Here is a 12957-nt window from a genome sequence, read left to right on the forward strand (position 1 = left end):
TCACTCTTTTATCTATCTCCATCTTTTTTATGGTTGTCCATCTTTTTCTCTTTCTCCATCGATTTTCTCCCTCTCTCTCTCCCTCTAGCTCTCTCTCTTCTCTCACTGCCCTCCCTCCCCACTTCTCACTCTCACGCTCTCGTCTCTCTTCTGTCGCTCTCTTCTGTCTCTCTCTCTCTCTCTCTCTCTCTCTCACACTTCTCGGTCTTGCTATCTCTCGCTTTCCCTCTCCCATATCTCTCCATCTCTTTTCTCTCCTCTCTCACATTCGTTCGGAAATGTCAACAACCTCACGAGATCAGCAGGTATATTTTTTCTTCAATGGTGACATCTAATTTGAATGGAAAGTGTCCATGAAGAGAGCCACCTGCGGAAAACGTGATGTGACGTCACTCAATGTTGACGGAAGGAAATGGTGTGATGCAATTGTGGCCTCGTGAAGGATATCGACATTCGTTTCTCAGCGACCGAGCCCATGCACTGACTCTTTTGCGCACTTTCGTCCACCCACCGAAACTTTGACTGCTGTTTATCAAGTCGTCAGGGTCATCTATTGTACGCACTTGTGTGTAGACTTTGAAAGGTGACAAAATATTTAAACGTGGCCCCAGCCAGTGCAACCTGCATTTTGAAACACACACCAACACACCCAATTATCGCATGAAAAACAATATTGTATAAATCACATTATGATTAAAAAAACCATCTGATCGGGAGCTCAAAGTTGTTTATGGGTGGTGTTTATTATTGTGCTTGATTAGCAAAGGTTTTCAGCCGCTGTTTGAAATATTTCTCTTTGTACGAATGTTGAAGGCCGTGGTCTTCTTGCATAAACTCGCTCGTGTGGGTTGCTCGTCTTGAGCGTGCTTCTATCTGCAGGGATGTTCGCTCCAACGTTACATAAACCCGTGCAAGCAAGACAGGCAGCCGTTCCGCGGATTGGCCGTTTCGCTCTTCGCCACTAGAGGGAGCTCGTATCATTTCTTGGAGTATTCCCATCGCCGGCCGGAGAGCTTTCATCCTTCGCTGCCGTAAATGTGTTCACGTTCGACGAACGTGAACAGTGAGGCATTTATTTATTTATTTATTTATTTATTTATACTCCCCTGAAATGTGATGATTAGTCTCGCCTGTTGCGAAACCGATAATCGAAAAGACTTCGAAATAATTCATGTGGTCACGTGTGTTTTCGTCACGCCCCCGTTGCTGTATGGCGCGCGTGCACGTGCGCGTGAGCGTCGCGACTTGCCCGCTGAAACGTGCTGGGGCGGTTCAACCAAATTATGCAATAGTCGCCACCCCTGCCGGCCATCTACTGGTCGATGCCTTCTCTTTCTGTGGGCGTGGAAAGAACGGCTCGGCAAGCGATTGGTCAGGGCCTCTGAGGGGGCGCGCCCACCGCTTTCATTCATAAAATCCGCTGAGGGAGCTCCTGGTCTCCATGTGAAAAGCTGCTTGTTTACGTTTCACAACGGAAAAAAAACAAAACGGCCAATTTGATTTTCAAAGTTTGATCAGGCGTAGCGCTTTATGTAACAGTTTTAATGAGGCATTTGGGGTACTGTGGAAATCTCAGTCCCCCCCAAGGAAGAACGAAAATAGGAGACACTGAAAATAGCAAGCATTGCGCTCCTGTCAAACTCCCATTTCTATTCTATTTATCCATGGAGCCTAACCTGGTAGGCGAGGTACAATCTAAACTAGTTGCCAGCCAATCAAATCGCAGGGCACACAAAGATAACCACCATTCACGCTCACACACACACACCTCAGGGCAATTTAGAGCTTCCTATATACCATGCATGCTTTTTGGAAATGTTGCAGGAAACACGCGGGCATGGGGAGAACATGCAAACCCCACACAAGTAACCCTGGAGCCTGAATCAAATCCGTGAACCCTGAAATGTGAAGCGGATGCGCTACACGCTCTTCCGCCGTGTCGCCTCTCTTATATTTATTCTTTTCTAGTTTTTTTCCTCCTCCATCACCCTCCTGCGTAACCATTTCAGCATGGTGCATCTATCGATCGGTCGATCGATCGATCGGTCGGTCGATCTGTCTGCCTATCATTTCGCGGACCAGATAAAACCCGTTTGGGGGCCGGAACAGGCCCACGGGCCATACGTTTGACACCACAGTTTTAGCTAGTTGAGTTAGTGAACTTGATTCAAAGTAAGGCCAAACTTGTCACTTGGCAAAGAGGAACAGGAAGTCCCATGCGGTTCAGTAACCTCCGCCGTCACGCTTTCCAGGTGCAACCTGAGACGCTTTTTTTTTTCTCCCCTTTCTTTTGAGCCGTATCGCATTTCTTGTCTGACTGGGACGTCGGAGCGGCCGCTGGCTTTCACCTGAAAAAACCCCGGCTGCAAGTAAACACGCACATCTCCAATTTCTGCCGGCCACCCGCAACTTCACATTCCAAAGGCATCTGCGAACATTCCTTCGATAATCTTCAACACTTTGTGTCACCGCGCAACTGGCGGCGAGCTCGTAAACTTTTGCTATTGACTTGATTTACGCTCGGGCCCACGCACTTCATCTTCAAACAATATTGAATCAATCAATACCTACAGTAAATAAGGAGGTGTAACCAAAGTCGAATTTTCTTCGTTTTGAAGACGTTCAAAAGATGTTCGACATGCATTGCTTTTGGCAACATTCACCTCTCAGCGGAATAGAATAGGGACATTAGAAGCCGTTACTTTTTTCTCACGCTTTGAACCCTGTGGCTTTTAGTCCAGTGCAGCTTATGGCAGTTTTTTTTTTTTTTTTCTACTCGCCATCGACGCAATTTTGAGTCGTACTCGTACGAAAACAATTCAAAGTCAACATAATTGAGAGTGGTGCTCATACGAGTTGTTCAACACGCGAACGACTTTTGAACAGCCATTTTACGCCGTACCGGGCCACCCTACTGCTGATGCGTAAGCAGAATTGCTATTTTATCGAAAGGAATTGTCGTAGTAGGGTTCAACACCATTCCGCTCAAGATCAAAAATGTTAAAAGTCCAATTTTTTGGAAAAAGCCCCAAAAGTGTTGCGCTTCTCTCTCATGATGAAATGTTGTCACAAGACGGCGACCAAGTATCTTGCTCAGCTGGAAGCTCCGCCCTCAGCGCTCCATGTAGTCAAACAGCACCAAGATGAATGAGGGTCAATATAATGCGCTTGTCTAAACAGCCCTTATTGCGCGCGCGCACACACACACATACACACAGAGTTAATCTTTTAATGCCGGCTGGAATGAAGTCTTGTGAGTGAGGAGTGCGGACGGCGAGCAAGCGCCGCCGCCGTCACTCACGTATGTCACGATGACAGCACCGGGGCTGAAAAGCAGCCAGCGCTCTCCATTACTTGACAACAATTTGATTGATTGATTGATTTTAAAATAAAAATCAATCTCTACAGCATGTTATTCAATTATGACCATAATTTTATGTCAGAATTACCGGGCATTTTTTTTGCTTGCGCTTTACATCATTATGAGAGATGAGATGGATGAATGGATATGGCTACTAACTTGATAGATGGATGAATGGATGGATATAACTAATACCTAGATGGATGTAAGGATGATATGTCTAATAACTGATGGATGGATGATTGGAGGGGTGTGACTAATACCTGGATGGATGTAAGTATGATATGACGAATAACTGGATGGATGGATGGCTTTGACTAATAACTGAATAGAAGGTTGAATGGATGGATATGACTTATAGCAGAATGGCTGTAAGGATGGATCTGACTAAGAACTGGATGGATGGTTTTATGGATGGACCTTGTGAGGATAAGCGGCTCTGGAAATTGGATGGATGGATGGACGCACTGATGAACATGACTAATAAGCGGATGGATGTAAGGACGGAATGGATGGAGGGGTGGATGGATAGGGATCCATAATGGATTGCGGTCTTTTCACAAAATCCGCTTGAGTTTGGGACGCTAGCTCGTGCAAAAGTGCACGCGCGGCCCACCAACTGCCAATAGTGTCCACGCAGCCCGAGTTTTTGTTTTGCAGTTTTGGTTGCGCCCCCATGGCCGCGCTTCTCCCTGGAGGTCATTCTGTTCACGTCCTGACCCGACCTTTTAGAAGCGCGCCCGGTCGGCCATGTTTGTTCCGGAAGCGCAGGCGTGAGCAGGGGTACCGAGACGGCGCCGACGCCGACGCATCCTTGCGACTCGAAGGGCGTTGGTGTCTTAACTCCCGCTGAAGCTAATCTCATTTCAGGCTCCCCGCCGAACGCTTGCGCTAATCATTTGACTCGATTTGCGCGCCGCCGAACATGCGGAGAAGGAGAAGCGGCATGAGAACCGGTCCCTCCGCTTCCGGATGGAGACGGGCGAGCGAGGCGGCGCACGTACATACATACATACATACATACATACGTACGTACGTACGTACGTGCGGAGGGCAGGTGGGGGATGGGCGCCGCGGGGGAAGGGGAACCGCCGAGATGGAAATGATGGGGGTGGTCTTCACAAGCCATGAACTCCAAGCAGGTTGACTGAGTTCATGTGTTGCTGAGGAATGCGAGAGGGGGATGGGCCGGGCTCTTTTCTGCTATTGACACGCTCCCTCCGCGTGTACACAAACAGACCCCTGCCCCCGCTTTACTATTAGTAAAGGTTAACTATCCGCTGGCTGCTCTTATTCTGGTCCCGGCGAGCGACCCCTCCCCCTCGCTCGTGCTCAATGGCAGGTATTGTCGATACGGTGTGGATCTAGCGCCGGAGTGCGTGCGTGCGTGCGTGCGTGTGCGTGCGCCCGGGGGAGAGGGTCAGAGGGTTCATATGTATGTTGTGTGTGCGTGCATGTATGTAGTGGGGGGTGGGCGAACTGGCCCATTTCACAAGCCGCCGCTCTTCGCTCATTCTCCATCCCCGCGTCGCATGTGAACAACACTTAGGAGCAAAGCCTCCGCGACGACACGCTTACTATCGATGTCAATGGACCGCCTATATGGCCGGCATGTGACGCGCCCGTCGGCGCTGGCGAAAAAACAACCGAGCGAATCTTGTGAGGGGAATTTCAAGACGTTAAAGAGAGCCCGTGCACAAGCTGTGCCTCGCATTCTTAAAGCTGCGAATTGAAAAACTACTCAAAAAACAATATCGCAATTATTTCTGGGATGATGGATGGATGGATGGATGGATGGATGGATGGATGGATGGATGGATGGATGGGTGGGCTGGATGGATGGATGGATGGATGGATGGATGGATGGATAGATAGATAGATAGATAGATAGATAGATAGATAGATAGATAGATAGATAGATAGATAGATAGATAGATACATCCAGCAGCCTGTTAATACTCGATCTAGATAGATAGATAGATAGATAGATAGATAGATAGATAGATAGATAGATAGATAGATAGATAGATAGATGGATGGATGGATGGATGGATGGATGGATGGATGGATGGATGGATGGATGGATGGATGGATGGATAGATAGATAGATAGATAGATAGATAGATAGATAGATAGATAGATAGATAGATAGATAGATATATAGATAGATAGATAGATAGATAGATAGATAGAATACATTTGAAGTTGTTGTTTTATAGGTATGTAAATATACATCATCATTTTCCGGTCCGGCCCACTCGGGAATAGATTTTCCTCCACGCGGCCCGCAAGCTAAAGCGAGTTTCCCGCGTGAGGCGTCAGGCGGCGGCGTGTCGCAAAGGAGCGAGGGCTGGTCTCGTCCACGCCGTCGCAACCTCCGGGCGGCGCCCGCTCACCGGCCCCGCCGGCGCCACTTATGGATGTATTGCCACCAATATGAATGACGGGCGGCCATGTTGGAACAGATGGCAAGTGACACGTCTTGCCTGACGCTTGACCTTCCCCTTGAGTGCGTTGTTGTGTTTAACGGCAGCGTCGGCGTGCATTTGAATAGTTAGCGGTGTTGCTTGGAGACTGGCAAGGTAACGGTGATGCAAACGGAGCTCCTTTGCCCACGGTACAGGCTGTGCCTCATGAAGATGTGCACTGGGGTTGCTGCTGTGCAGCTCTTCGTGATGGACGTCATAAATTTGACGGTGTACTGAGATAGATGCGGCGGGTGAAAAACAACTCTCAGGGAAAGCCTCGTGTCAGGTTCAGTCAACCTAGAACATTTAAGAAACAACGCACAAGAAGGAAGACGAGGGGCTTTTGCTCGGGACGTGTCGCCTTCTCACACTATAGTCACAAACAACTCCCAGAGAAAACATCCATGTCTACCAATATACATCTTGCAGAAACAAATGTGCGATAACCTGCAAGTATAGAACAGCAGTGTCCAAAATACAGAGCGGGCCATTTGCGGCCTGCGATCCACATTTTGGCAGCCCCCAGCATAAATGAAAAATGCATTTTGATATTGCCAGCAATGCTAGTTACAAAAAGTCATATTTTTAATGGTAGAAAGTACGATATATAATATGAAATGCTTATAATTTTCCTTGTCATTTTTAAGAAAAAGCATTTTTTTCGACTTTATACACACTGTGTAATTGCTCGCCTACTTGACTGGCTTGTATTCTATAATAAGTTCAAGCGGTACTTCTCAATTATACTTTGCAAAGCCCAACCTTGGAAAGAGAAACCATTTCGTGCCAATCAAGATGCCAATCATTGGTTTATCACAATTACACGTCACATGGCAAAAACAAGTCCTTTTCCCCGAAGTCATTGGCGCCCCCCTTGTACAACAAATCACCGGTCATTTTAGAGGTGGAATATTTCTTTTCTGGAGTAATGTGTTTCCGATCGGGTTTAGGGATAGCGATGGGTGGCCATAAATAGCAGGAAAAAAAGACTTTCAAGTTAAATCGAGAGAACCCGCCCGGTGATATTTTACATAATCTATATATTAAATTAAATGTAGATGTTGCATAATATGTTAGTGTCGGCGCAGACTCTCGGTTATTTTTTTATTTTTTGTGACGGTGGGCGTGGAGCGCACGCGTGTGTTTACGCCGGCCGGAGGACCGTAGTAGAAAACAGACACACGGGCGACACATGAGTAGGCGGGGCCACGAGCACGCCAATCGCCGGCTGCGCGCGTCGACCAATGGCGGGCGGTTCCCCCGGAAGCCGTCGTCCAATGAGCCGCTCCGATGACGTCGGCACGTGTATCCCGGCACATGTTGACGCTAGTAAAGCGTAGAGAGAAAGGCGGAAAGCGAGAAAGCGGCTACAAACACGGGCGTCCGCGCATGCGCACGTGCACACGGCCACTCACGCCCCCCTTCCCCCGAGTGGACGTGGACGTGCGCGAGTGTGCCCGAACCGACGCAGCCGCCGCTCGCCCAGATGCCGCTCGCCTCGCCCGCCGCTCACTGACGGAACCGACCGGACCGGGCCAGCTTCTCTTCTTTTTTGTTTTCTTTTGAAAACGTCAAAACACGCAGCGGGTGAGTAACGTCATTTTTCGCTCCGTGTGTGTGAGTGAGTGTGTGAGTGAGTGTGTGCGCTCCCGAAGTTGGCGAGCTCGCTGCATCCTGTTTGGACCAGCTCGCGAGAACGAACGCACGCACGCTTTGAATACTTTCCCTGGGGAGAATCGTATAGCGAACGTTAATCTTTGTTGCAGACTCGAAAGCGGTCCGCGAAGTGGCGCAAAGGTGACGAACGGAAAATAGCCGAAACGGGAATCGCGTTTATCGATCTGTCTCCGGTATCCGTGGCTCGTGTTGCCGACGCTGTTTGGGCGATTACATTGTTTTATTGACAGTCTTGAGTTGCGGCGATCATTCGGTTATCGCTGGGGTTACGTTCCCCTAAACACCCGCAATAAGTGAAATCCGCGGGGGAGCGCTTGAGGCTTTTTTTAATCGTTTGTGTATGCATGTTTTTTTCTCCATTTATTATGTGTGTTATTGTTTGTTGTTTATGGGGGCCGTTATACTGTATGTATTTTGGTCATCATGTATTAAGGCTGTAAAACCCCTCACCTTATATATTTGTATCAGACAGGCATGGACATTTCTTGCATTTTCCCTTCGTTGAAGATAGGCAAATACATTTGCAAAAGAAAATCTGGGAAATAGGGAGGCCAGGAAAGTGTAACACTGGATTCTGTTGAGTTTTTATTGAGGCATGAGGATGTTTTTTTAACTTTAGTTTGGCAGGGGTTCTAAAACTTTTTTGCAGTGAGGGACCCCTTTTAGAAAGCATATTTTCCAAGGACACCCATTGCAAATATTTGCATAAACAAAACAAAAAAAATCACTAAAGCCAAACGTAAGTGGCTATTTTATTCACCAACATATTTTATTTGACAACAAGTATAACACAAGCAGTATAAGCCGAACAAACTGGTCAATTTCCAGCAAACGGGTCGCTGCCAAATATTCAGTGACTAAATCATGACAAATTTGTCAAATTTCAAAATTATTACATTTAAAAAAAAAAATGTATGAAACTGCCCGATTTCTTTGCTGAGAGACGTGAATGCAGTCACAATTTAATATCATATCAAATGACTAACAAGTATATACATTTTATTAATAAGCCACATAATTTCACGGACCCCACTTTGAGAAGTGGTACATTTTTTTTTTAATCCACGCGCCAAACGCCTGTCATCTTTTTGCAAAATCACGCTTCATCTCTGTCAAAAATGAGTATTGTTTTGTCTTTATCTCCACACGGCAAGCTTGCTTTTGTGAAAATGCCGTCTTTTCAATCAACAAACGACGGCTGGCAGCAGGGAAGGCCAAAAATGCCATTTCTTGCCGTGAGTCCAAAGCGGTGGACTTTCAGTGCGCCTCTTGTGATGTGGGCGTGGACAGCGAGTATCCTTGTGACCTCCCCCAGGGCTCAGGGTCCAGCGGGGAGCAGGAATGAACGGGGAGGGGGTTGGGGAACCCGCTCCTATAATATTCTCAAACGCTTCGGGAAGCCTCGGCACGATCGGCTTTCCCGAATGTTGTTGAAGGAAACGGAGGAAGGATGAGGAAGACCAGATGAGAAGCAATGCAGGAAAGAGAGGGGTTTGTGTGTGCGGGGGGGGGGGGGGTCAGGATGGAGCCGGCGAGGGCGGCGCTACGCGGCCGTGAAAGAAGAAGAGCGCCTGTTCTGATTCGGCGAGGCTACGCTAGGCCGGCGACGCTACACGCCGGGGCTCCCATCCCCCCGCTCGCTCGCTCGCTCGCTCGCTCGCAAACGTTTGACTCCTTCCGTCTCCGAGCGCTGGAATGGCAGCGAGACGCGCGCCGCGCCCCCCGCGCCGCCTCAAAGTAGGACAGCGGCGCTTTGCCCGGCACGTGAGCCTGCGGACGCCTCCCGTTTTATGGAGTCAAAGATGGCTGTCAAAAAGACGGTCGCGTGTTTCGCCATTCCTAGGAGACGGCTTCACGTCTTCGCATGAAGCTCTCCTTTGGATTCGCGGATCTGGTAACTAACCCCTGGGTACCCGGGGATTTTTTCACTTAACCTGGCCTTGTCGTCACTCAACTTGGGCTGACTTTGAAAGGCTCATAACGTCGTCAACTATAAAAATGGTTGCATATACATATTTATATATGTATATATGCGCATTTCTCGATTTATTCAGTGCTTGGATGGGAGCCTTTTGTCAACTAAAAGACCCGCAATGCATAGCAAGAACTTTGCATTATGGGAGTCAGGCCAAGCCACTCGATGAAGTCACCGAAAGGCTTACAAATGCCAGAAGTTGTCCGCGAGCATCGCCGGGGGTCTCAACACAAAAATTTCTATTGTACCTTTTTGGTGACCTCCCGGTGAAAGGCACATGCAAAAATCAGGGGAAATGCGTGATCAAGCGTTTTTTTGTGGCCATCTAGGGCCAATTTTGTGAAAATTGGTGTCATTTTGGGAAGCTTCTGTAACAGCTAGCGGCCTCTGCTGGTAGAAACAAGCGCTGCAGTTGCTTTGGAGAAACCCTTTCCTTGGAATTGTACATACAAAGTGGAATTCTATTGTGAAACAAAGATTATTTAACTACAATAATGCTTTTTATATTATTTATCGTTTACTTATTTATTGCTGGTTATGTGGCAGTTACTGTAAATGCCCAAGACACACTTTTTTACCCAAAAAATGAGGGCCAAAAGTATGGGTGCGTCCGATGAACGGTCCCTTGCGGTGCATTTTTTTAATCGGCCGTATTCTTACTTAAAATAATTACTAAAACGGGACGAGCTTGAGGAGGTGGATGCCAGTTGGCTGTTAGCGTCAAGTGCCTTTTGAAGCTAACAGCGTTTCTAACGGCATTAATTTCAATTAAAGAAGCGGGCGGACTGAACCGACGTTCGAGTTCGGAAATATTACTAAAATGGAGAGGATCAGGTAAAAGTTATGATTTCTCCATCTGATTCAATTGAGAGTGCGGCGGTTAGAGAACGCGGAAAGGTATTCCGTTTTTGCCTTTGTCTTAAATTTTGTGAAACTATGATGCTGTGCAACTTCGGGAATTTATGGCTAAAAGCGATCGCTTGGATGGCGTGCATCGCGAGACGTTCGCCGAACGGTCACAATGTGCAAAGTCTTCTATATGGGGAACGGCGGTAGTCGCGGTGCGACTTTTTGACGGCGATCTCACTCCGTCGCGTTTGGCCAGAGATGCAGTCCCAGGGCAGCACGTCCTCGCAACCCTCCTTGGACTCGCTCAGCTCCAGCGACAGCCTCCTCTTCAGCGACTCGGACGACGCCGACGTCTTCCTGACCGACGCCTCGTCCTCGGCGCTCCTGGAGGCGGCGGCGGCGGCGTCCGGGGGCCCCTCGGCCGCCGCCGACAGCCCCGGCTCGCAGTGGGCGTGCGACGGCTTCGCCGACAAAGAGGACGAGGAGGACGGCGCCTCGCGGCCGGACGTCCCCAAGTCGCAGGGGGACCTGCTCTTTGCTCAGAAGGTGAGCCCCGCTCCGCCTCCTGCCGCCGAGCCCCCCCCTCACCCGTTCCTCTGCCGCTTCCTGTCGCAGTGTGCTGAGCTGCAGGGTTTCGTCAGGCCCCTGCTGGAATTGCTGAACGGACTGAAGAAGGGCCGCTTCGACCGCGGTAAGTCTTCCTCTTCTTCGGCCTTTACTCATGCTCCGAAAATCCCACCGAACAAAAATGTCACCGCGAGTTTCCCGACTGATCGCAGGAGTTGTACTCTTCGAGTCAAACCTTTTTCTGTCGTCACCCTAAGCCGGGGAGGGGCCGTTATTCCACGACCCCGGAGAACTGCCTTTGCTTTTACCGTGTGAGGTGTAATTGCACATCCGCAGCCCCGGGTGGTGCGGTGGCACCCTCATTGTCAAAATCACACACACATATATATATATATATATATATATATATATATATATATATATATATATATGTGTGTGTGTGTGTTTTTATTTTCATTTTATTTATTTTCCGCTGACAGGGGGTTTATGTTTGTGACTGACAGGTCTGAGTAGTTTCCAGCAGAGTGTGGCCATGGATCGGATCCAGCGGATCGTGGGTGTTTTGCAGAAACCAAACAGTGGGTAAGATAGAACGCCCCAAGCAAAACCCCCAACATATAATAAACAAACTTGTTCTACTGCCACTGTAAGTGAGTGACTAAGATGCCGTAATGAGTTATTTTTCACCGAGGATAGAGAATATCTGCTCGTGAGTGTGTATGTGTACGTGTGGCGTCCTAACGTAAACGCCGCGGACGTCTTCCCCTAGGGAGAAGTACCTCAACACGCTCCTGCAGGTGGAGATGATGCTGAAGCTGTGGTTTCCTCACATCGCCACCGTCCCGACGTCGGCCGCCCCCGGCGCCTCCGCCTCGCCGGCCTGCGCCGTCCCGGGCGCTCCGGGCCCCACGCCGCCGCACAAGCACAGGGATCAGCTGCATATGCCCGTCAAGGTGAGCGCGCCGTCCCTCGTGTACGTCTGCAATCTGCTGTTTGGGGTTTGACACTTTACGAAATAGAAAACAAACAATTACACCTGACCACTGAAAACTTTGCCCCATAAAGCCTTTTAGGCTAATGCTAACAAACGATGCAAAAAGCCGTTGTCATGCCAACGGTAAGCTTCAAAATGGTGGGGCAACACATGTAGACGGATAATAACTGGCACGTCAGGATTGGGCAGCAAGGACTTTTTGCCTTCGTTTGTGGCTGCGTGTGCAGTGCTGCCTCCTAGTGGCCGCATCTCAAGAAGTAGAAGAAGTACTTTTCATTTTATATTCATCTATATTTTTGATTACTTTTATTAGCTTCTTTTTCAGATTTTTCTTAATGCATATTCCTTTTTATCGGTCTCATTTCATCGTAGATTATTTTAGCCATATTTTGTTTTCGAATTTATGAAAAATATTTGATGTTTTCCTTTGGGTCTACTTTTTCAGAAACGCCGACTCAGCTGGACGGGAACGGAGTCTCCTGCGACCTCTCCGGGCCTCCCCAAGTGCCCTCGCCTCAGCGCGCAAGACAAGAAGCACCACGACGACAGCGAAGAAGAAGAGGAAGAAGCCACGACGGGCAGCCCCCGCGCCCCTCCCCCTCCGCCCGCGCCCCCGTCGTCATCGCCCGCGCCAAATCCACCCAAGGAAGCCGGCGGAGACTCGGAGAGTCCGGGCAAGCCGCCCGAGTACAAAACGGGCCGGGGGTCGGAGCCCAGCCTTACGTGGGTGCACGTGGCTCCCATCCTGTCGCCGCGGACGACGGGCGCGGCTGCCAAGGCCACGCAGGACAGCGCCGTCTCCTCTACCACGCCCCCCGAGCGCGGTACCAATCCGGAGAAAAGCGCCGGCGCCAACCAAGACCGCCGAGACCCGGGCGCCACCTCCGAGACCGGATAGGCCGCCCAAGAAAAATCATACGCGTGTCGATAATCACAAAGGATGTGCAAAGAAATCATGGAGGAGGCAAGCGAGTCGATTTGCAAAAGAGGACTGGGCCAACCACTTCCTTTCAGGAGAGGAAGCGACTTATCACGAGACCCAACGACTTCCTGTCGGGAGAGGAAG

The 12957-nt window shown here is 49.2% G+C and overlaps 1 protein-coding gene across 1 annotated transcript; it reads left to right on the top strand.

The window, feature by feature from the left end:
• Positions 1-9040: 9040 nt before the first annotated feature.
• On the top strand, positions 9041-12935 carry LOC148425960 (uncharacterized). Its single transcript, XM_088409365.1, has 6 exons — positions 9041-9400; positions 10587-10876; positions 10946-11021; positions 11401-11479; positions 11667-11850; positions 12337-12935. The coding sequence occupies exons 1-6, from the start codon at positions 9202-9204 to the stop codon at positions 12787-12789; spliced, it is 1281 nt and encodes a 426-aa protein (XP_088265491.1). The 5' UTR covers positions 9041-9201; the 3' UTR covers positions 12790-12935.
• Positions 12936-12957: the final 22 nt, after the last annotated feature.

This window comes from Hippichthys cyanospilos, chromosome 3 (assembly GCF_059441005.1).
Source record: "Hippichthys cyanospilos isolate Australia breed blue-spotted pipefish chromosome 3, RoL_Hcya_1.0, whole genome shotgun sequence".
Taxonomy (NCBI): Eukaryota; Metazoa; Chordata; class Actinopteri; order Syngnathiformes; family Syngnathidae; genus Hippichthys; species Hippichthys cyanospilos.